The following is a 24,271-nucleotide window of genomic DNA, read 5'->3' as shown; positions in this document are numbered from 1 at the left end:
AGGGTCCCGGGTATCAGCCTCACTTTTTACTCTGCCCTTTTGTTCCTTTTGAATGTTTTTTTTTTTCCCCCAATCAAATGACTATGTTACTTTTCCTATTAAAAATGGTTTTAAAGGAAAACAGCGCTGTCTTTCTGGTCCGTGGAAACCACTGTGTGTGCGTGGCCGTGTCCACATCTGTGGACACAGAACAACTCAGGTTCTCGTGGTCCCATTTCTCCGTCCCTCCTCCCCTGAGCCTGCCACCGCTTTCTAAGGAACTGCTACCGTTTGCCCACAAAGCTGGGAAATGCCGCCCTACATCCCACAAACGTGGGGTCTCACCTTTTCCCTTGCGTGACGGTGCTCAGAAACACAACCACTCAATCCCTTCCTGTTTTCCGTGACAAGGTAGTGAGGGATGCAGACTTGGGGGGAGGGCGGAAAACTGTAAACCAGGAGCACCGATTCTGCATTTATGTGACCTTCAGCTCTGCCGACAGATGAGGAGTCACATCACAGTTCGCTAGCGTTCGCTGGGCCTCTCCCGGGCACACAGGCTCTCCCAAGTACCTTCGTTTTTATTCAGAACCACAGAGGAGGCCCCCTCCAAGCCTCGTGAATGACCTGGCACGGAGACGGACCGGGATTCGTGGCATGAATGGACAGATTCGCATCTTACTCTAGGAACGCCACGGTGCTCCCGTCTCCTTTCATGCACTTTTCCATTCACTTTTTTTTTGTTTTGTTTTTTAATCTGCAAAATCCTTCCGGGGCACGCCGGCGGAGGGCACGGCTCCACTGTGGGAAGGGCTGATTTGTTTAAAAGATTGAAAAGTTGTGACATTTTCATATGGATAAGTGCATTTTGTTTTCACTTTACCTAAAATATTTGAAAATTAAAGTTTTTGGTGGAAGACTTTTTTAGGGTAGGAAACCAAGTGGCAGGGCCAATTTTGCATTTGCCAACGAAAGCAGAGCTTTTTTAAACTTCAGGAAAAGGTCAAATTGTGTTTGATGACCCCATTTGGAGTTCATCAATGATGATGCATTATGCAATTTTTCTCTGATTCTGTTTTATCCCTGGTAAGTTGGAAAAAGGCTCCAGAATTAAAAAAAAAAAAAAATGTGATTGAAACTAGAGCAGTTTTGAATTGTAGGAATATTTACCCCCAAATCAAAATGTTCTTATTTCATTCTTTCTATTTTCCTCACAACCTGAACATATACTTGATATAACACAATATGTCCATAAGTAAGAATAGGAAAGACTCTTTTCCTTATTCAAGTTGCGGAAGGTAAAATTGTGATGTTATTTACGTAAATTTACTGTGTCTGTGATAAACGGTGCCGAAATCTTTGTAGTTTTGTCCCCAAGGTTTTATTGATTGTAGAAATTCACCTGTTTTAACAGTGAATTGATGGTAACTGGAAAAACTATATTAGTTCTGTTATCTGTGGGCTGGCTTCAGTTCTCTAAACAAAGGCTACTTGAAATCTCTGTTATTGATTAAATCCAGATGGAATTCACTTCTGATACACAGAACACTGGGAAATTTATCAGCTTCTATTATTCCTCATCGAAATGAGCTCCTTTAGCTTTCTAATTATATTGTCTAATAAAACTAAACAGCCCATGCTATCTGCATATTATATGAAGAATTGTCCTACAACAAACTCATAACAGTCAATTAACATAAAAGCTAATTATATATCTCATCATCTTACAAGTTTCCGAATGTATGCTTACCCTGTTGTCGCCTAGAGCAAAGGAGGCTTGAATTTTCACTTCTAAATATTGACTTTTAACTAATATCAGAAGCGATTTCAATATTTTTATGGATGGAAAGTTAGTGATTAAGCCAGATGCAATATTTGCCAGAGTGCAATTACAATTTCGACATTAACTAAACCTCCAGAAGGGGAATCTTTGCAACAATGTGAAATCAATTATCAGTCGCTAAGCAGGTTAAGTCCTGGGTTCATATCTGAGGAACACTCAAGATAACGATAAAGATAAGTGAGATTTATTTGAGATTGCCAGACTGTTATGAAAACCACAGACAGAGCACAAGGGCATTTCCACGTCCAATCGTGCGCCGTAACATAATTGTGTTCCTGCCTAATTGTGATAGCTATCAAGCAAGAAATTTGCTACAAGATTAACAGAGACACAGTAATGAACGCGCACGGAGGCGCCCTGGAACCGTTAGGAATGTGGCTCACGGGGTCTGGAATGAACCCCACACTCCAGCGTTCCAGACCCAAAACTTCCAGAGACTTTTTTTCCCCGCTTTCACGTTGGGATATGGGTACTTCCCTCCGCCCCCCCTCCCTTTCATTGCTCACAGAATAAGCACATGGTCAGAATAAGCCTTGAGGGGAAAAAAGAAAAGTAGACACTCTATCTACGTAGCAGGATCCAGAGGGGCAGGTAGGTTTCAGAAGAGCAAAAGTTAGGATTTACTTTGACCAGCGCGCTCTGAGATAGCGATGAAGTTATAACGGATCGCTTTTATATGTATAAAGGATCCCAAGTGAGTGCCTGCGTAAAAGTAACGGCTGATAAGAAAACCGGGTGCCCGTGCATCGGTTTTCTCCCGATACAATGCTGGCGGCCTTTTTCATTCATATTGTAATGAGGTTACTATCTCTGAGACAGTCCTTCCGGGGTGGAGGCCACCCTCCCCTAAGATTACAATAGGAATTGCTTTATTGACAAGTACTATTCAAAATCTTCATAGTATAGAAAGAAAGACTTTGTTTCATTCCACTCGTCTCAACACTTATTGCACTCTTATAATCAAAACACTCTGAGGGGAGAAAAAGGCCCGATTATTCTGTGAACAGTCTTTAAATTTACTGAAGGCAGTTCAGCTAAGTGGAATCATTTTAGACTCCAATCGTGTGCGTCGTCGTCAATGTGCAAAGAGCGGCGATGCTTAGACATCTTTACCATTTTCTCACAAAGCCGGATGCTTTGATTGAGATTTTAAAATCCTTTTTTTTCTCTTAGTCTTCTGAAAACAGATCTAGTAAGTTCACGTTGGGTGTTTTTCCTTTACCTGTTTTTAGCGGAGATTGTGAGGAAGCATTTTCTGAGCTATCGGCAGGCAAACACTTCCTCCTATTAAAGAATGTTTACTCAAAAGAGCCAGCAAATGATGGGAAAACACACACACACACACACACACAGACACACACAAACCCGTTTGCCTTCAGACTCATAAAATCAACAAAATTCACGTGTTGATCTCTTGATATAACATATGTGTGTTAAAACAGTACCATATCAGTATATTCAAATGTATAGCATGACACTTTGAAAACTGGAAAAAAAAAAAATCCCGTTTTGGGGAAAGTTGTAAAGTGGGGACTGTTCTAAAATGGTGCCAGCCCCGGTAAACAAATCAAAAACCCCTCCAAAGTAAGTTGAGGAGGCCTTTCGGTCGCTGGCGTCTGATCTGCTCAGGCGAGACGGTGGGCAGTTTCTGCACACGGCTGGGTGGGTGCGGTCAGATTTAAAAAACATTTTCGAGAGCGTCCCCAGTCAGCGGAAAGTACTGGGATCCGTCAAGGCGGCGCTGAGTGTTCCCCCAAAGTCTCCCAGACTCGAACCCCTGCCCTCCGGTGACGACCACCCCCACCCTGTTTACTTTTCCGCTGGGGAAGGTGGGGGCCGGAGGGGACAGAGAGTGCCTTTCCGGGTTTCACTTAGCTTTTTTAAGTGAAAGCGTGCACTCATCACTGTAAAGTGAAAACCTGCTTTGCTAACATCCAGAAAGTACCATGAAGGTATCTCAAACGTACCAGATAAGGAAATACACTTAAACCACACGCGTGGCAGGCAAAAAAAAAAAAAAAAAAACCACCCCATAATCATGCAGCTAATGATCTGCTTGATTAACTGTAATTAAGAATTTGCCTCTGTGTTTTATAACGTGCAGACCCAATACAGATTTAATCCTCAGCGCCTGTGGTTAATAAAACGGATTTTCAGTTTGTTCCTTAACCCACGCATTGCTGTGCTTTTTGTTTTGTTTTGTTTTTACAATTTACAGGACTTGATTGGCATACTTAAAAGTGTAAGTAAAATGCAGCTTGTATTTGGAATGCACTTCAAGCCACCACCTTTAGGGTCTTTTCACTGTAGACCCGAAAACAACAACAACAAACCACACTCGTGAGTTTTTAAAAACTGGCTATTTTAGTGAATGGATAACCGTTGTGGTTTAATCCAGTTGAGTAAGCGGTTTCGTTGCAAAAGGGAGCGCCCGGGCCTGGAAAGAATGCGCCTGGAACCGGGTTTTGGGGGAGAGGCGGGGACCCCGTTACCGCGCACACGGCGGGGGCAGCTGGGCGCCCATCGGCGGCGGCGGTTGTCTTCGGCTCTCTTGCTGCCCCGGCTCCCGCAGGCCTGTGTCCCACCGCGCGCACTGCTCGCGGACCCCGGGGGCGGCGGGGACGCCGGCCCGGGGGCGGGAGGCGCGGGGACCCTTTGTGCGCCCGGAGCGCGCGCCTCGCCGCCGCGCGGTCGCCGGCACCGGAAGGGTTCACACTGCGCCTGAAAGGGGACAATGGAGGCCGGCTAGATCAACATCGCCGAAATCGAGTTCATTTGCGATTCAGCCCCTTTCACCACGGTTGTCACGCAAACTTCCTACTTTGATCAGCGGAGGGTGGAGAGGGAGAAAGCCCGCGGAGGCCCGGGCGCGGCGCGTCCGCGGCGCCCTTGGCGGGTCCCCGCCCCCTTCCGGAAGGAGCCGCGGGGACGCGGCATCCTGCACCTTGACCCGTCTAGACGGGCCCCGAGGTTTTGTGTCGGTTACCAGGGGCGAGGGGTGCTCTTTGACCCCCGCGCGGGGCGGAGGTGGTGGCCGGAGTGGGGGGGGGGGAGCGTCCCCTGAATCCTCGCCGCATTCCGGAGGGGCAGGGGCGCGCGGAGACGGGCGCCAGCTGTTCCCCGAGCCCGCGCCCGTGGCCGTCCCGCGCGCCCCTGTCCCCCCCTCCCCCACCGGCGCCCGCGGGCGCCACTGTCGGCTCGGCCCGACCCGTCCAGAAGGACGCGGCGCGCTGGCCCGCGGTCCCTGCCTCCCTCCCGGTCCCCCTCTTGTGCTCCCCCTCCCCCTCCGCCCCTCCCCCTCCCCTCCCTCCCTCTCTCCGGCTAGTAAATAATCACAGCCATTTTCCGTCCTCGGTGCCGTATTCTGCGTGTGCAATGACTTTGAAAAAGGACTACCTGTGTAAGTGCACTTTCCAGTTCCAATCTAGGGGTTTTCTTCCCGTCCACTTTCGAACACCCGCCCCTTTCCAAAAGCACAGTGTAAGCGAACTTCTCACGTTCTGTAAGTAACCTAACCGCAAGCACATTGTGCGAGGAAGGTCATGCCTCCCGGCGCGTCTGGGGGTGGCGCGCGGCTCCGGACGCGTCCGGCGCACGATCTGCTAAGACCGCGTGGACGTTAAGGCAGGTCTCCTGCCCCGTTTGTCTCCACAGACCCCCCTAGCCCACTCGGAGGTTTTCCTAACAGACCTGTTGGACCAAGTGTGCGAGCGGATGAACCACTACCAGCTGGAAGAAGATTCCGTGACTCGGGAGAAGAAGTTTAAGAGATTTGCTCCAAGGAAAGGAGACAGAATGTACAAAGAATTTAAAAAATTCCATTTTTATTCTGATGCTTACAGACCTTTGAAATTCGCGGTAAGCTCCCGTTCTTCGCAGGTGAATCCCACGCGCCAGGAACACCATTTGGGGTATTCCTTTTGGCCGTTTGCTTGGGTTGTGGTTGAGTGTCCAGACCTTGAACGTTGAAAGGTTATCTGGCTGCTCTGTGGTCCCGCGGCGGCGTCAGTGTTGACCATGCATTTGGGAAGTTGCCTTTGAGACACCTCACGGGGCTGTGCAGACAGGCGGTGTTTTGCAGAAAGTGCTGTTGTAGCTCCCAGCGACTTGAAGCCGAGGGTCGCGCCTGCTCTGCCCCCGTGGGGCTCAGAGAGGGGTCTCAGTGGCCCCCCCTTGCCGAGGCAGGTCTCTTCCAGGTTCCCACGGAAGGAATCAGGGCTGGTGGCTCCTAGGTTAAAATCCAAATTAGAATGAATGTCGTTTTCAAATATTTATAGCCAAATGATAGAGGAAGAGTGACAAACATCTTTTTTTTTTTTTTCCTTCTCCCCCTTCAGGCTTCACAGAAGACAGAGAATTTCCTTCCCGAGTTAATTCAAGTATTTTAGCACAAACTAAGTTAAACAAAGGCTTAGGTATGATAGTTGGCTTAATGCCAAACTCCCGTCCGGTGTGGTGTTTATTTTAAGTGAATGCTGGCCTCTGGCTTGCTAGAATGTGCCTGGCAAAATAGATTCCAATATATTTCGCTTTACTTAACGCTGTTGAATCAGACCAAGTGATGGGAAAGCCTGTTTAAAAAATGTATTAAGTTCACACACTGGCCGAAATGCCAGGCAGGCTGACGCCCCGAAACAGGGGCTTTAGCTGACTTCTGGAGATTTCATTTTAATTAAAAAGTAAAGGCAATAACTCCAAGGTAAAAGTACCCCTGGAACAGGAATTGCGATGAGTACGTGTGCTTGTATTTCACAGGTTTTAAATAAACACATTATGGTGGAATTTACATATTTGTAAATGCCATTGAAAAATTTTAAAGTCTTGCTGAATGAACTTGGACTGTGCTTTGCCAAGTCTCGAGCGAATGCCCTCCTGTAGCTTCACGGTTCCAGGAGCTGTAACCCTGTGGGTCTTTAGCACAGACGCGTCCTTCAGTTAGAATTTAAGATTTTTTTAATGCCCCGGGCGCCTTTGGGCTCCCTCTTCTCTGAAAAGTGAGATTTGGGGCTAGAAGCAAAGTGAAATTATCAACGGAGCGCTAGATGGTTTGAAAAGAAACTTGGCCAAGTCACTGCCAAGCATGTTACCCACAGTGAAACCGACGAGGTTTGTTTTGATTGCTGAGAAAGCTTAATTGTTTTCACACTTCAGACTCTGTTTTAAAACCACAAAATGGATTGTTATGTTAAATCTGAGGGAAACTGGTTTAAGCGTCTCCAGGAGCCGGGTTCTTTGAAGGAGTCTGGAAAACCCAAACAAAACCAGAAAGCTAAGACTCCCCAGCTCTACCTAGGAGACCCCTTTCTTCCTTTTCTTCGCATTCCAATGTAACGAAGAGGCACAGATACAAAGAACCGCTTTCCTCCTCACCCTCGTCTTTCAACACGACTAATCGGTTAGTTAAGTCCCAGGAAAATGACGCAATTAACGTTTGGGGACGAGGCTCCATCCGAGGCAGTGAGGTCCCGAAAGCAAAGGGGCTGATGAAAACGGGCCACGGTGGTAACACGGTTTTCTGTTTTTAGCTAATAAAATGTTGGTGCGTCCTTCTCACGAGAGCCCCGTGCGCGCGGATCTAGCCACATATGTTGTTATTACGTTTCCGCAGTGCGAAGCTATTATAGAGGAGCATGAAGACGAGATATTCTCACTTATCGCCCAGGAGGCACACGACCTCGCTGACAAGCTGTGCAGTGAGAAAGCAGGTACTGTGTCTGATGTAACATGTGTCTTCCGCTCGCCCACCCCCCTCACCCGGCGCGGCAGCATCTTTTTTTCAAACCGCCCTCGCTGCCTCCCCGCCACCACCACCACCACCACCACCACCACCACCACCACCACCGGCTCCGCACTGAGTCAGAAAGACCCCATGTGAGAGAAGACAAATAAACAAAACCACGGGGCTAGGTGGCTCTTCCGTGGGCGCTGGCTTTCTTCTGCGTTTGCAAGGAAGTCTCAAGATGGTAAAGGGGGCACAGGCCCATCAGAACCGGCGGGGTCCAAAGCACTTTCTCTTTCCAGTTTGCAGACTCGGAGAGGTTGGGTTCTCTCTCCCTCCTGGACCAGGAAGGAGAATCTCTTTATGACTCGCCTGGAACCTAAACTGATAGCAGGCGGGATCTTTATTTAGTACGAGATTTTAAAAGCTTTTTTTGTTTGCCGATTTGCGAGGGGTGCTGGGTATTTTTTTTTTTCAAGTTTCTTTCCCGGGATATCTTAAAAAAATTTTTTTGTTTCTAATAAAGCCTAACGTACCTTCCTCCACAGTATCAAATTTAGCGCCCCAGTCCTTGAAATAAGAGTTACTGCCCATCTGTGGAGAAACGTTTTCTGTCATCAAAGGTTATTAAACGAGAAAGTGACAAAGCCACATCAACAGGAAGAAGTTTTCTTCCTCTGAGTAGATAATGGGGTTGTTTTCTTTTTAAAATCCAGCTTGAAAAAAAAAAATAATAAAGATGATCCAGTTTGGTTGGGGGTTTGAAGAGTACCGTAGAAGGAGACACTCGGGACTGCTCAGGGCCCGGAGAGCCGTCTCACTGAGCTCAGACACGAAAGGTTGCTTTTGTGAGCCTCCCGTCAGTAAGTGCGTAGCCACGATTTTCCAAAGAAAGTAGTTTCGATGTTTTCGAAGTTTTGCGAACGATTCAGAGATGGGCACGTGCTTGAAGATACGAGCAAAAATGGGATGCGTGCTATTGGAAATACCTGTTTTCCTATTTTTCTGTCACAGAGGGTCTGGACTTGTCACAATCACCTATGGCAAGGGCCAGTAGTTTGCTCTCTAAACACCTGTTTGGACCTCACAGAAGGGCCTGAGAAAGTTTCACCAACTCTTCCTGGCAGCGGTGGCCCCAAATAATGACAAGATTCTGGGGAGAGACCCTCTTCCTCAATGCAGCAGTTTGACTTAATTTTAATAATAGTGACTGCCTTTTCATTGCTTCTGCATATTGGTCCCTGGAACTGAGAATTAACGTTAGCCCCGAGAAAGCGTGAGTGTAAGGCAAAACCCTAAGATTTACGCAGGAAAGAAAACCTTAGCTTACGGAGTCTTAATAGCATTTGGTTGTTTAGAAACTGGTGAAGTATTTCCACTGTAAAGCGCCAGCCCCTCCGAGCTGCTGAGAGTACAAGGTGGGCCACCGCCTCGTGGCCGCAAGGTAGCGAGCCTTTTCAGGGTCGTGTTTCCCCGTGAAGCATCCTCGTGGCTGTTGTAAACCATCCGTAAATTAAAAAGTGAGAACACGGTCACCTTACAAAGAGGCTAGACTCCCTCCCAGCCCAAAGTCCCTGCCGTCGAAGTAAGTTAGCGCCACGTAACGAGGTCGCCTTTTTCACACTTAAAAATTATCGCCAGAAAACCGAAAGCCACGCGTCAGTGAGGACGCTCGCCCTCGGTGACCACGGCGACAAAGAAGCATGTGTTTTCACAGGTTGGGAGGCTTTCGGATTCCCGTGGAAAAGGTGACACTCTCATGTTGTAGAAATACTCCCGCGCTGTTGTCCGAAACTTTGCTACGATTGAGCTCTGTGATTTAAAACGTTTTAAAGACAGGGCCGTGTGTGTGTGTGTGTGTGTGTGTGTGTGTGTCTTGTGTGCTGGAGGCCGCGAGGCCGCATTCACCGGTGACCGTCCCCCAAGGCAGAGTGTGCTGTGTCCAAGGCGCTGCACTGACGGCTGCTAGAGTGTGTACGTTCTGCTTTTAGGGAGATCGGTTTTTTTTTAATAGATGGTTCTAGAACTAGATGTTTAATCGGAAGGGCGGCCCCTTTTTACACTTTGTATACACTTCACCTATACGTGCGTGTGCCTGTGTGCACACGTGTGTGTTATACGTGTATATATATGAATTTTGCTTTTCTCTCTCTTGAGGGTAGATCGTTTCACCTTCTTCTTGGTAATTACGTAGGAGCACAAGAAAGCACGTTCACGGATTTTAAAGCCTCAGCTTTATTGGGCTTTGATGGACGTATAAAACCGTAAGGCGTTTCACATGTGCACCGTGGCGATCTGATACGTGTGTACGTTGTGAAACCTTCTTCCCATCAAGTTCATTGACGCTGGACCCTAACAGGACTGTCCAGTTTACTCCCCGTGCGCAGACCAGTACGTGGGGGGCCATGGAGAAAACGCATGTTACATTCGCGATGACCGTTTGGATTTAAAAAGGCCCCATCAGTGAGGTTTTCGTGAACGTGTGCACCCTGCCTTGAACGAATAAAGAAAACCTCGGTGAAAGACGACAGCATCGCAGACGGGTCTGTGGATGCCTCTTCACCGCTCTGCGCCGCATAAAAGGAAAGGCGTCAAATACATCCTGCTCTTGGGGTGTGAGACAGAGTAATGGGACTACCTGATAGACAATCTGTCGTCGCTGTCGTTTTTCCCCAGGCAAAAAAAGAGGAGTGAGTGTATTCGATCTTCCTGGTGGAATATTTTGTGGCACTTACCCCGGCCACATTGTCAGTTTAACGTCTCGAAGTCCAAATGATGCTTTAAAATCGGAATAAGATAGAAGGTCATGATTAAAAGGGCAGCTGTGTCCCACGGATGGTGGAGGGTGTACCACTCTGGGTTGGGAATGGATGGACCCTCTTAGTTTTGTGGAGGCGTTCATTAGCTGGAGCGTGAGGGCCTACATGTGAATACACGAATATATTCTGGGTACGTGTCACTTCCGCTCCGCTCCTAAATCTTAACCCTGAAAACGTGAGACTGAGGAATCTGACGCGTGATCCTTGTGAATGCGACCTATGGAGTAAAGAACCAGGTACCTTGAGATGTTCGGCTTCCGTCTAAAGAAAAAGCGTTTTTACCTCTTCGTGCAGACTGCCCTACGCGAACGGCGGTGTCGAATTATATTACACAAAATAATTACTTTCAAAACCTCGTCTTTTTCCTGTTTTTGATAAATTATGGAGTAAAAAGAATCGTAGCCTTTCTGGAGGGGGCGGACGTTAATTGCTTCCAGTTGGCGAAGTGGAGCGTCTCAGAGCCCCCTCCTTGCCTCTCTGCTCCGTGGGTTAAATGCCAAGCGTGCTGCGCCTCTATTTAAGGCATTTCTTAAACACCCCCAAGGCCATGGGCAAAGTGACACGCTCCCTGGGCTTTGGTTTTAAAATACTCCGGGAAAAAATGCTGGAGGACGGCAGCAAAGATAACAGAGCCTTGGCAGGTGTGGAGGCCACGTTTGGGGTACCGGGGAGGAGGTGTGTGTGTTTGAAAATTTCCATGATAAAAAAGTTTTTAAAACGTGCTTCCGGGGCGCCTGGGTGGCGCAGTCGGTTAAGCGTCCGACTTCAGCCAGGTCACGATCTCGCGGTCCGTGGGTTCGAGCCCCGCGTCAGGCTCTGGGCTGATGGCTCGGAGCCTGGAGCCTGTTTCCGATTCTGTGTCTCCCTCTCTCTCTGCCCCTCCCCCGTTCATGCTCTGTCTCTCTCTGTCCCAAAAATAAATAAAAAAAAAAAAAACTTTGAAAAAAAAAAAAAAAAAAACGTGCTTCCCTCAAAACTGTGTTTCTTGCAGAAAGTCCGTGACTCACGCGCTGGTGTGAGATGGGTTAGTGATGCTATGTGACTTTTCTTGGTTTGTTTTTTTTTTTTTCCAGATCTCTGTGGAACCTCTGCTAACCTCGCAGAGCTCCTGGATGGCACCTCTACCGGTTACTGAGGAGGAAAGTCACAGCCCACAGGTCAACGTCCGTGTTCCTATCTTCACGTTTCCTCACGAAAACAAAGTTCACGTGTCTCGTTTATACGGTGTTGTCGCACGTGTGACTTTGTGTTGAAAATCTGTTGTTTGGTGTCGCGACAGACCCGATTCTTTGGATAGGGGAAGTTGAGGACTGCATAAAACAAATTACCCTTGTGGATTCGGATACAGACAGGGTCAGGAGTGAAGCGTTTAAGTGCCCAGGAAGAAAAAACGGAAGGCATTTCATAAATGAAATAAGGATTTGATAACATACACAATATCTTATGCGTGTCTACAAGTATAATGTTCTAGTTGATGAGAAAGAGCATGATTTGAGTTCTTAAATGCTTGATTGGTCATGAAGGTAAGAAAGTATATTGCCACAAATTCCAGATTATGTCTTCTGGGTTCTATACGGTGATCGATTAAAGACACAAACTTTCTTTCCATCAGGAAGGAGATACAAAGTTCCAGAAACCTTCAGTTTAAAAACGTATTAATCTCTAAAATGTAACGGAATGTGTGAAAAAATAATGAACGCTTTTCTCGCAAGCAATACAGTGGCCTTTCTTCCGCATACCTTGTTAATCCAGATGAGTCAGAAAGTCACTGTACTGTTATCTTGTGTGTTCCTCAAAGATGGCACCAGTGACCGTGTTTTGTTTTGCCGCAAACTCTGTTGTGCGTGTGCGTCTCTGAAAAGACTTTCAGCTAACGCTTAGTGTATTTTACCACTAACTAATCTATTGTCCTCCCATTTGGGTGTGTTTGTAGGTGTGGAGACAGAGGGGAGGTGGGACCGGATGAAAAATTACTTTTGACCCCACTGAATACCAGAACGTAGTCATCCTAGTGCTAGGCTTGGATATTTCATTGTCTTCGCTAAACCTACAGTCAGTGACATCTGACTGTAATCGTTGCCGATCCCGGGGCATATGCTGTACCTTACTCTGAAGAAGAGATGCTCATTGTTGGTGGTGAGAATTTACTAGGCAGGGTGACAGAAAGTCTGCCCCCAGAGAGCAAAAACCGTCCGCCGTGTGTTACGTCATTGCCTGGAAATCACGCTATTTAAACCACTCAGCTGATGCTTTGGGAAGAGACAATTCTGGAACTTAGGAAAATTTACCAAAATTAAGGAGAAGCAGTTTCCACTTTTTTCCTTCTTCCTCCCCACTTCTTGTCGTAAGTTCACACCACTTATTTACTGGGGGAAGCAGAAAGGCACGTGGTGGTTGGACGTGTCGGCAGCTGGCTGTGAGTCTAGACCCTGCCCAGTGTAGCCCAGCGAGCCTGCACCACAGCTGACACAACACGGAAAGAGGATTTCAGAATAAGTAGCACCGTATTGCAGTCAGGTAGCGAAAGTGTTGTTTAAAGCGCAGCCCGTACATCCGTGTGTAAGCCTACCTACTTAAGATTCGTTCAGCATCTCACATAGTCATAAACGTTTCCCTAACGTGGGCCTTGTTGGTAAGTGTGCTGCCCGGGGACTCGATTCCTTGCTGAGCACATGGCAGAGGCCCTGGCAGGAAGTGCCCAGTGACACGGGAACTCTGTGATCGTGTGGCATTGTCTCCACCTCCCTGGCGGTCGCTACAAATTCTCAGAGACAGACGCGGCCAGTGCTGATGGCGCCGCTCAGGAGAATTGGGGCTCCCGTTTCCAACCCGCACGAACACAAGAGGTGTGCCTTCTGTCCCCGATGGGTGTCCCTCGTGGGTGTGGATGCTTTTGCTTTGACTGGCGCGAACCACTCATCTTGCCTCTGATGGCGCACATCTAAGGTTCCGCCGAATACGGTTTTTCAGTTTTTTTCTTATTTCCCGGTAAAAAATAGGCTCGTCTCTTACAAGACTTTTGATGCCCCACGACTTCTATGTACTTTTTCCTTCCAGAAAGTTTTTTTCCGGATCCAACTTGCTAAACCCGTGTAAATATTTTGGCTTTGCGAAGTTACCCATTAAACGTCCGCTTGAGGGGTAGACGCGAACCCCCTGCATCTTTGGGCTGGGGATATTCTGGGGTTCCCTGTGGGGCACGGTCAAGTTGTGCTGCGTTTGCTAATGAGCAATAATGAGACAGAGCAGTGGGTTGCTTTAGCGACCCTCTGAACCACACTCCTGCCTTTTTAATGACGTTGATTGACCAAAACCAAAGACAGCAAAAAGCCTGGGGGGAAAAGAAAGAGTCAGTACCCAGAGCGTGGCACAAAAGTTTCTTAGAGTCCGTGAAAAGCAACCTAATTCTAGGTCAGGGAAATTCCTGGAGGGGAAAAAAAGGTGGGGGGTGGGGCGTGTGATGCTTATGAAAATACTGCGGAGAGTAGACGTGTTGGAGGCAGGGGTTTCGAGTTGTGTTTTTGTGAGACCGGCTCTTTGGGTCTCTGCAGAAGATCCTGCGCACCTGTTCTCCTGGAGAGGAACCAGGCTGGCCAAGATGAGCGGTTTATATTCTGTTATGTGGATTACCATTTGCTAAGAAGAAGCCCAGGCCACTGAATCCATTTCACTGAGGACTGAAAAGTGGAATTGAGCCAGAGTCCCAAATGGGAGGGATCAATACTTTATTTACTAAGACAAGCCCTGAAAAATAGAGTCAGTAGCTGTTTATATTTGTTATTTCTTCTACCTGTTTCTCTGCTCAGGTTGATATTTATCCACGTAGGTGGTAGCTTTAGCTACATGAAAAAGTTGAAGCTTTCAACCTTAAAATTCAGGTTACAATGGCATATGGGAAAAAGCCATTCTTTGATGTGATTTTGTGGCCTGTGTTAAAATCTGATACAAAACTATGAGCTCATCTCAAATCTGGAAACCCACTCAATGGCGTTTTGCGCCGTTCTATCCCACAATGCACTGGTAGCAAATTGTCACGATACCTGTTACATACGAGTGTGTGTTTTGTTATGATTTTCTGCCCAGGTCTTAATGCCCCCTGCTACATTCCTTACAGTCCGCGGAATCACTGTTCCAGGGCAAGGAACTACACAGACAAAAGATCGAATGAGGTACATAAAATTGAAATATGGAATCATAGACCTACATCGCCCATAAGTCACCTCAGAAGAGGTGCAACGGACAGATGATGATGTCGTCTCCGGACTTGTCCTTCCCGCCCCTTGGCCCCCGAACGTGGGTTTGCTGAGGAGGAGTGACCCACTCGTTCTGTCCGTTTTCAGGATCTGCCCTTCTCCACAGAGATGGTGCTTACAGTGACCGTAATAGCAACTCATCTGTCTGTAGGGACGTCACCTGAAAATCTGGCTTCGCTTCCTGGGGACAGTTTGTAGACGAGTCTGTGGCATCAGCCACAGGTGCGTGCCCTTCTGGGTTCTCTGAGGGTTCAGAGCGGAAACTTAGGTGCAGGCATACCGTCCCACGCACAAAGGTGGGCCTGTCGTCTGGGCAGGGGGAAGTCAGCTGACAAAAATATCCTGTCTCACAACAGCGAGATATTTACAAAACACATGCCATCTGTTAAGAAGCTTGGGAAACAAGCTATGAGGTTACACCGGAAATATGTCGAAACTGCAATATGGCTCATTAGTACGGAACACGGATTTTATTGGACCACCCGCGGGCCAACATCGTATCCCCCAAAACGTAACGGCACAGAGTGGAGGCCGGGACAGCGAGGCTAGCGATTAAATAGGAGAGAGAGCGCCGCGTGCCCCCAAACCACAGTGGAAGCTGCACTGCGCACTTGGCTGAGCTAAGATACCACCCGAGGCGCACACGCCTTCCTCGGAGCGGACAGAGAGGAGCTGCCTCCTCCTCCGGGAGCATAAACGAACCAATATCTAAGGAATGCAAGTTCCATAATGGGACACCGGATGCCCAATGTCGGCTAATTAAGCCTGGCTCCGACTCGGAAAGATCCCGTAAGTGAGAAGTTAAAATATTAATCCCGATTTCGAACTGCACGACGAGCGAGGCTGGTACCTGAAGGGAGAGAATGTACTCCTGACATTTTAGATTAAGGGTTCGCCTCAAAGCCGCTTTCCGAACAAGTGGGACTTTCTCTACAGAGTATTCTCTGATACCGGCCGAGAAAGGGCGATGACAATCCTTGAAGTGACACCACTGTCAACAGAGGGAGAGAAGATTTCAATCAGGTGGTTTTCATTGTCTGATAGAAACGATCTTTATGGCTTTGTTGTTCTTCATCAAAGCGCACTGATTAAGCACCTTCATGCCCTGTGGTTTGTAGAAGAAAGCACAGAACCAAAAAATAGACTATTCGGTCCCCATTAAAAATGGACCCTATTTAAAGCAACATGGTATTAAAACAGAGTGAGGTCTAATACAAATGCAGGTTCAATAAGTGTTATTAAATTATTAGACCTTAAGGTGAAAATATGCCCTTGAACTGCCCTTATATGCAATCAGAGCTGTGATTAAATATTAATGCCCTAAGATTAAAGGGTCACTTGAGTGGATTTTTTTTTTTAGCAATACCCCAAATGGTGGGAATTAGCTACATTTTGCATACTTTGTGGACACGGAAACCTGGACAACTTCCAGACTGCAAAGCGCCTGGCTGGGGGCTCTGCTCTCGCCTGGCTGAGCCCCCGCCCCTGCGCGGTCTACAGTCATGTTGAGATTCTTTGTCACGGCGCTGCAGGGAGCTCCGTGGCCCTGTGTCCGTGGACCAGGGCTGTCGCGGGTCCCTTCTGCAGGAAGATGGAGTCCGTTTGGAGCAGTGCTGGTCAGGGCTGACTGTCCACCTGTTGGGTGTGGTGCTTTGAATACCACAGAAGGAAAGGAATACGTTCATACATACATATATATATATTAAGAAATGCTTTTCCTTCTACTCGATGACTGAGTGTCTAAGTCTAGCAAAGCCTTTGTTCTTCTAGTTCGTACGGCCCATCACCAAAGAGGGAAGTGTTCTCTCACTCATGGGCCCAGTGTTAAGTAACCACACGGTGACCCGATGACTCAGGGCCAGAGCCCCCCCCCAGCCCCTGGGGGTGCAGCTGTGTGACCCACACCCACGGCTCTGGCTGCCCCGGGCCGAGCCCCTCGGGGCAGGTGCGGGACGCCGGCCCAGGTGGGGAGCCCTTTGTCCAGGGCCGTCCTGCGGCCTTGCTCTGACAGCCAGTGCCCTTGAGCCCGGCCGCCCCCGTCCTGGATCCCAGAGGCCCAAACACCACGGTCAGCCCGTCAGGCTCAGACAAAGCACTGGCTGCCTCCCGTTTGTGGTCTCGCTGAGGGGAACCCGGGCAGCACCGGCCCAGCGCACGGCTCCTCCCTCAGGGGGCCCCCGAGTCCGGCCGTGTGTCGTAGCTCAGAGCCAGCCATGGGCCCAAACCGGAGAAACTTCTCAGCCAGAGCCCCTTCCTGGCAGGCCCCCCGGGAAAGCGCTGGACGACGTCACGCAGCTTCGGCACTGCCCGCGTGGGGCCGAGGGTGCCCCCGAAAGCCCGCGCCCCCACAGTAACTGTCCCCCCTTGACGACTACTCTTGCTGGCCCACGTTTCAGCAGACGCCTGTGCGTTGTAAGGCCCCACGGTGAGAGGCGGAGGGGCGGTGGCCGGGGCCCCCTCTATATTCAATTTGGGACTTTTCCACGGGAAGGGGGGCCGTGGGGAGGCCTCGCCGGAGGCCTCGACGTGAACGCTGGTGCCCTCTGCGTGCTGGACAGGGACCGGGGTCCTCGTCTTCGTCTCAAAAGGGCCACCTCCTCCGGGGGCCACCACTGCTTTCCAGGTCAGTGGTGGGACAAGCAGACCCAGAAAAGACCCCCGCAGGGGCAGGTGGTGGGAAGAAATGCTAACGTGGACGCTATGGAGGAGAGGACAGGGACCGGGGGATGTGTTCCCTGCTGGGGGGAGGAAGGAGTCAGCGGGGAGAGGAGTTCAGAGGCTCCCAGGGTCTCCTGCGCTGAAAGGGGAGAGGCACAGAGACCGTGGGGGTCAGAGCGGCTGGGTGGTCCCTCGGTGCCCCTAGAGGGCACCTCGGTGGGGTAGGGGGGTGTCTCCCAGGTCGCTGTGATCCCGGCCGAGACAGAGGATGACCGCCCTGGGTCAGCTCGCGGTTCTGCAGGCTCACTGGCAAGAACGGTGGGCCATGTGTGCCCCCCACCCCGCCCCCTGTCTCCACTGTGCTTGGCTGGCCACACCCGGAGCCCCCCTCCTGCAGGACCTGTGTCACCCGATCACCTGCCAGGGCCGGCTCGGAGCGTGGACGTTACCTGAACTTCAAGCTAAACACAAACTTGTGTTGTAAACGTAGTTCATCTACTTTTGCTAATTTTCAGTAGAGTGGAAAGCATTTAATTTTTATTGGCTCTCACAGTAGGGGGCGGGTGGTCAGGGCGGTGGAGAGCAGAAGGAATCCCTTGGATCTCTCTAGAGTTTTCATTTATTTAAGTGCCTGTGATCGGTTTGCCTCCTGGTCACCTTCCCTCTGAAAGCCTGGCGCAGGGAGTCTCCAACGCAAGGTAGGAATTGAGGGACCCTGCTCGGCCGGGGACCGTTTGTCGAGGTGACCGTGCGACTTCGGTGGGTTTACCCGCCGGCCGCCCCGCTCGGGCTCCAGTCCACTGAGTGGACCTCACTGGTCTTTCTCCCCCATTGTCCTCCGAAGACCCCGTTCCAGGTCGCCAAGTGCCCCGGGCCCAGTTCCTCCTGGAGGCAGGGCAAGTCGGGGGCTCAGGCACCACACTGGGGGATCCCTTGGCCCTCCAAACACTCAGCAGGTGCCGCTCAGGGCAGAGCAAGCTGGGCCCTGGACGGGCGGGTGGCCAGGGTCCCTTCAGTCTGCCGGACTGCACACGAGGCACCCCAGTCTCTGCAGCTTGGATTCCCTTCTTTAACACCAGACAAAGCAAAATGAAAAACACACACGCAAAAACCCTACATTTTTTTCCTCATGGGTAAGAAGAAATACATGTACTTCTTCAAAAAGAAGAAAATGACAATGTTCTCGGGGCACCTGGGTGGCTCAGGTAGTTGTGCGTCTGACTCTTGATTTTGGTTAAAGTCACAAATCCCAGAGTTATGGGATCGAGCCCCAGGCTCTGCACTGAGTGTGGAGCCTACTTGAGATTCTCTCTCTCTCTCTCTCTCTCCCTCCCTACCTGTCCCTCCACCCTTCCCCCTCCTCCAAAAATGAATTAGGGGCGCCTGGGTGGCTCAGTCGGTTAAACGTCCGACTGGCTCCGGTCATGATCTCGCGGTCTGTGAGTTCGAGCCCCGCGTCAGGCTCTGTGCGGACAGCTCAGAGCCTGGAGCCTGCTTCCGATTCTGTGTCTCCCTCCCTCCCTGCCCCACCCCTGCCTGTGCTCTCTCTCTCAAAAACAAACATTAAAAAAAAAATCAGTTTTTAAAAGTCCTCAAGTCCCATCACCAAGATAACTGTTTGCATCATATATGGGTGTGCACACACGTGTGGGGGGGGGGGGGGGCGGGGGGAGTTGAGTGCATCACCTGTGTTCTCTGACCCGGCCTTTCCCCTCAAAGCGCTAGGAGTTTCTTCTCCTGTTGTTCAATGTCCTCCTGCCACGTAAGTTGTCGCGGCTGCAGAACGTCTACTTGTATGTAACGGGCCTCCTACGTTAGGACCATTTAGACCATTTTCAGTGTTTGACTAGTGGGAACGAGGCGGAGGTGAATCTCGGTAGCTGGATCTTCGGCGGATTCTCCCTGGCTGCCGCCGGCCTCGGCTGGGTTCCTCGCTGCCGCAGGGAGGTCTCCGGGGGCCCGTGGCCCCACGTCCCCAGCGGTGCCATCAGAGTCGAGAACAGCGCCTGCCCTCCCGACTGGGCACCCCCCGTGGGTGAGGGGTCCAAACGGTCCTCTCCTGTTTGGGAAACTCCCCGTCTTCGGTGCAAGGACAGGAGACCCTGGGGCAGCGCGGAGCCCGCCCAGCAGACGTCCCCGGCGTGGTGCCCAAGCCACAGGGTGAGCCCGCCCGGTCGTCGGGGCCCTCGGGAGCCCTCCACGGCTCCAGTAACAGCTGTGCTGGCGACGCACGTGAGCGTGGCTTTAGTCCCTTCCACGGGTACCGTTTCACATCACCCTCCCACCGCCGCGCGTGGAAATACAATCTCGTCTCCACCGTGCAGATGAGGAAGCCGGGGTCTGGAGAAACACGGGTGACCAGGTTCGAAGGCCCCGGTGTCCTGACTGCAGCACCGGCCCGCCTCCAGCGGGGGGCCCCCTCCGACACGGTGAAGGAGGCCCCCGAGATGGACTGGTTGGACAGGACAGTCCCCGCGGTCCCGCGGGTGCCGACGTGAGAGCATGACGGCGGGAGGACGGGGCTTCTGGCCTCGGTGCCTCGAGGGCCCCCAGAAGCCCTGTGCACGGAGCGTCAGGACGGAAATTTGCTGCACGGGGAACAGGGCCCCAGCGTCAGCCCAGCTGCTGCTCGGACGCGCGCTTGTCCACAGTGACATCTCCCCTAGAGATCGGGACGGGGAAATATGTGTCCAGGAGGGGCAGAGCACGTGGCCCCAACATGCGGGGCTGAGCTCGGGGCCGGGGGCGTTGACATCCACTTGCAGGGTCACGGAGGCCAGGCTCGGCCAGGTGGTGTGGCCCCAAAACCATCCTGAGGGACTGTCTGCCCTGAATACTAATAATTGAGGTGATGCCCCAAGGTCAGCCTCCTCTCCTTGGAGCCACTTCATTGATTGTTCCCCATGGTAATGACACTGTTCTGCCGGCCCTTTGGTAAACGTTCGTTTCGCCTCAACGTCTCTCTAAAGCAGGGCTTCCTAACCTCTTCGGATGGCATGGAGCCTTCTGGCAGCCTTGGGAAGCCTTTGGCAACGCCCTTCTTAGACGGATACGTGTGTGTGTGTGCGTGTGTGTATAGATAGATAGATCCATGCACAAAATAAAATGTGCAAGGTGACAAGAAACACAATCGGATTAAAATACTTACAAAATATATTTTAACTGTGATCTGTTTCTGTACTAATGTGTTAGACGTAGTCTAGTCACAGGTTGAATCAATGATTTTAAAGTAGTGATGGGCGAGGGCACGCGGGTGGCTCAGTCAGCTAAGTGTCCGTCTCTCAAGGGCACCTGGGTGGCTCAGTGGGTTAGGCCTCCAACTCTTGATTTTGGCTCGGGCCATGGGCTCATGGTTTGTGAGTTTGAGCCCCGCATCGGGCTCTGTGCTGATGGCGAGGAGCCTGCTTGGGATTCTGTCTCTCTCTCTCTCTCTCTCTGCCCCTCCCTTGCTCATGCTCTCTCTCTCTCTCTCAAAATAAATAAGCAAACGTTAAAAAAAAATTAAGTAGCGACGGGCCGAAATGATGATCTGCCGTATCTGTGACGACTATAGCGTGATATGAAAATATCTGTGGTTTCGGTTGGCAAAAAGGCAGCTAGAGAGGATACGGCTGAGCGAAAGGAGTCGAGAAGGACCAATGCCACAGGATTTCCCTCATATTTGGAATTGAAGGAACAAAGCAAATGAGCAGGGAGACAAAAGAGAGGCAGACAAACCAGGAAACAGACTCTTCACTACAGAGCACACACTGACGGTCACCAGAGGGGAGGTGGGCGGGGGGAGGGGGAGAAAGGCGACGGGGACTAAGGATGCACTGGCCAGGAGCACCGGGTGGACACCAAGTGCTGGGTCACTACGTCACACACCTGAGACGAATATAACACCGTGGCCGCTGACGGGAACGAAAGTGAAACCTTTAAAAAGTTGCCAACAGGGGCTCGAGCAGGGTTGACTCCTGCCGCGACATCATTATGTCTGTCTCGTAAGGAAAAGAACGGGGAGGGGGCTGGTAGACACCGACTCGCGACAACAACGAGCACGCATGTTCCCGGCCCAAGTTCACGGAAGCCAGAGTAAGAGCTCCTGCCTTAAAGTAAACAGGAATGGGTCAACCTGTTCAGAGAAGAGACCGAGGCAGAGAGGCTCACTGTTTGGTCCAAGGCACCACAGCAGGTCAGAGCCCCACACGGGACCTTCTGCTGAAGGCACTGACCTTCAGTGCTGGCTCAGACGTCCTCCTCGGGAGTGTTCTAGAGATTTCATCCTGACGAGCTTCCACGAAGATCACTTGACCACATTTGCTATTCACTGAAGAAGACTATGGACAAAATTTTAAGACGTTGAAAAGAGTCTCTCAGGAAAGAGTTACTGATCATCTAAAACCCACACCTGAACCACACACACAGACTTGCTCGGTTCGAGGGGGAATGAGAAGATTCATTTCGCTAGAGAAAAATCTCGAACTTCCAGTTCATGGCCCTCGTTCTGGGGAGCGCTATAAAATTAGTAATAAGACTGCTTGAAGAAATCCTTCAGACCAAGTTCAGATTTAAAAGAAATAAATACCTATATAGATAAGTTAACCGTAAGCTTCACTTACTACGTTGCGGTTGCAATGGAGGACGTGGCCAATGGGTCTTGAGGTCCCGTGTTGCCAAAATTCTGTACAAAATGAAGCGCTCTGGAGGCAAGTAGCCCCCGAAAGTACAGACCAATGTCAGACGTTTCCAGAAATATATGGAAAATAACACCCCAAAGAATGGAACAGTACGTGGTTATTTATTGATTGAAGAAATAGTCTGAATGAAAAGGTGGGCACGTGGACTCTTGCCCCATTTCCATAAACCAAAGGTCTGACTCTTCCTAAATCTCTCCCTTCCTCGCGTTTGTTTGTACATCCCGTGGCGGTCAGGATCACCGCGCCACAGGCACAGGGTCGCCGTCCTCTCCCAAAGACGCTCTCAGGCTGCCGCGGGGAGACTTCACCCGGGGCAGCGAGCCCACACTCCCTCTGTGTGGTCCTCACGTTTCCCTGGGGACGGCGTCTCTGCTGTACTGCTTCCCACCTTACGGCCCCCACCCCAAATCAGCCTCCCCTCGCGCCAGCTCCCGCCCTGGGCTCACCCGGGTGCCGTGGGCCAAGATGCTCCTCCGGCAACCCCCCACCCTCCAGCTGCTCTCCCTCCTCCTCCAGCTGCTCCTCCTCCTCCTCCAGCTGCTCCCCCTCCTCCAGCTGCTCCCCCTCCCCCAGCTGCTCCCCCTCCCCCAGCTGCTCCCCCTCCCCCAGTTGCTCCCCCTCCTCCTCCAGATGCTCCTCCTCCTCCTCCAGCTGCTCCCCTCCTCCAGCTGCTCCCCCTCCTCCAGCTGCTCCTCCACCTCCTCCAGCTGCTCCTCTTCTAGCTGCTCCTCCTCTTCTAGCTATTCCTCTTTCTCCTCCAGCTGCTCCCCCTCCTCCAGCTGCTCTCCCTCCTCCAGCTGCTCCTCCTCCTCCTTCAGCTGCTCCTCCTCTTCTAGCTGCTCCTCCCCCTCCTCCAGCTGCTCCCCCTCCTCCAGCTGCTCCCCCTCCTCCAGCTGCTCCTCCTCCTCCAGCTGCTCCTCCCCCTCCAGCTGCTCCTCCCCCTCCTCCAGCTTCTCCTCCCCCTCCTCCAGCTTCTCCTCCCCCTCCTCCAGCTGCTCCTCCTCTTCTAGCTGCTCCTCCCCCTCCTCTAGGTGCTCCCCCTCCTCCTCCAGCTGCTCCCCCTCCTCCAGCTGCTCCCCCTCCCCCAGATGCTCCCCCTCCTCCAGATGCTCCTCCCCTCCTCCAGATGCTCCCCCTCCTCCTCCAGATGCTCCCCCTCCTCCTCCAGCTGCTCCCCTCCTCCAGCTGCTCCCCCTCCTCCAGCTGCTCCCCCTCTTCCAGCTGCTCCTCCTCCTCCTCCAGCTGCTCCTCCCCCTCCTCCAGCTGCTCCCCCTCCTCCTCCAGCTGCTCCCCCTCCTCCTCCAGCTGCTCCTCCTCCTCCAGCTGCTCCTCCTCTTCTAGCCATTCCTCTTTCTCCTCCAGCTGCTCCCCCTCCTCCAGCTGCTCCCCCTCCTCCTCCAGCTGCTCCCCCTCCCCCAGCTGCTCCCCCTCCCCCAGCTGCTCCCCCTCCTCCAGATGCTCCCCCTCCTCCTCCAGATGCTCCTCCTCCTCCTCCAGCTGCTCCCCTCCTCCAGCTGCTCCTCCACCTCCTCCAGCTGCTCCTCTTCTAGCTGCTCCTCCTCTTCTAGCTATTCCTCTTTCTCCTCCAGCTGCTCCCCCTCCCCCAGCTGCTCCCCCTCCTCCAGCTGCTCCTCCCCTCCTCCAGATGCTCCCCCTCCTCCTCCAGATGCTCCCCCTCCTCCTCCAGCTGCTCCCCTCCTCCAGCTGCTCCCCCTCCTCCAGCTGCTCCCCCTCCTCCAGCTGCTCCTCCTCCTCCAGCTGCTCCTCCTCCTCCTCCAGCTGCTCCTCCCCCTCCTCCAGCTGCTCCCCCTCCTCCTCCAGCTGCTCCCCCTCCTCCTCCAGCTGCTCCTCCTCCTCCAGCTGCTCCTCCTCTTCTAGCCATTCCTCTTTCTCCTCCAGCTGCTCCCCCTCCTCCAGCTGCTCCCCCTCCTCCAGGTGCTCCTCCTCCTCCTCCAGCTGCTCCCCCTCCTCCTCCAGCTGCTCCCCCTCCTCCTCCAGCTGCTCCTCCTCCTCCAGCTGCTCCTCCTCTTCTAGCCATTCCTCTTTCTCCTCCAGCTGCTCCCCCTCCTCCAGGTGCTCCTCCTCCTCCTCCAGCTGCTCCCCCTCCTCCAGCTGCTCCTCCTCTTCCAGCTGCTCCTTCTCCTCCTCCAGCTGCCCTCCCCAGGTGCCCCCACCCCATGCCTCCTTGTGCTGCCCCGCTCAGTCCTCACAGCCTGAGATCTGCCCTTCCAGCTTCCCGTCTGTTTGCTTCTTCCCGCCCTGGCAACACTGTTCTCGCTCCTTCCAGGCCTCTGCGTCCAGAGCTCAAGTGTGACGAACGT

At 51.7% G+C, this 24,271-nt stretch overlaps 1 protein-coding gene and 1 long non-coding RNA gene across 3 annotated transcripts; one reads left to right on the top strand and one right to left on the bottom strand.

The window, feature by feature from the left end:
* The first annotated feature begins 4,572 nt into the window (after window positions 1-4,572).
* CNPY1 (canopy FGF signaling regulator 1) lies at window positions 4,573-13,255 on the top strand. 2 transcript variants are annotated; one of them, XM_042927201.1, is made up of 5 exons: window positions 4,573-4,622; window positions 5,213-5,222; window positions 5,477-5,680; window positions 7,431-7,527; window positions 11,434-13,255. In XM_042927201.1, exons 3-5 carry the CDS (start codon window positions 5,537-5,539, stop codon window positions 11,493-11,495), a joined length of 303 nt encoding a protein of 100 aa, XP_042783135.1. In that variant the 5' UTR covers window positions 4,573-4,622; window positions 5,213-5,222; window positions 5,477-5,536; the 3' UTR covers window positions 11,496-13,255. The 2 variants fall into 2 exon arrangements, with proteins under 2 accessions (XP_042783135.1, XP_042783136.1); XM_042927202.1 differs by lacking the exon at window positions 4,573-4,622 and having other exon boundaries at window positions 5,178-5,222; window positions 11,434-11,517; window positions 11,640-13,255.
* On the bottom strand, window positions 5,630-22,367 carry LOC122213047. Its single transcript, XR_006199416.1, has 4 exons — window positions 21,873-22,367; window positions 21,486-21,590; window positions 15,464-15,604; window positions 5,630-6,050 (listed from the first exon to the last, which is right to left on the bottom strand). It is a non-coding gene; the product is annotated as an uncharacterized LOC122213047 (long non-coding RNA).
* Between the last annotated feature and the right edge of the window lie 1,904 nt (window positions 22,368-24,271).

Source organism: Panthera leo, chromosome A2, assembly GCF_018350215.1.
Source record: "Panthera leo isolate Ple1 chromosome A2, P.leo_Ple1_pat1.1, whole genome shotgun sequence".
In the NCBI taxonomy this organism is placed as follows: Eukaryota; Metazoa; Chordata; class Mammalia; order Carnivora; family Felidae; genus Panthera; species Panthera leo.
Note: the sequence above shows the minus strand (reverse complement) of the source record. Positions and strands in the feature narration are given on the sequence as shown.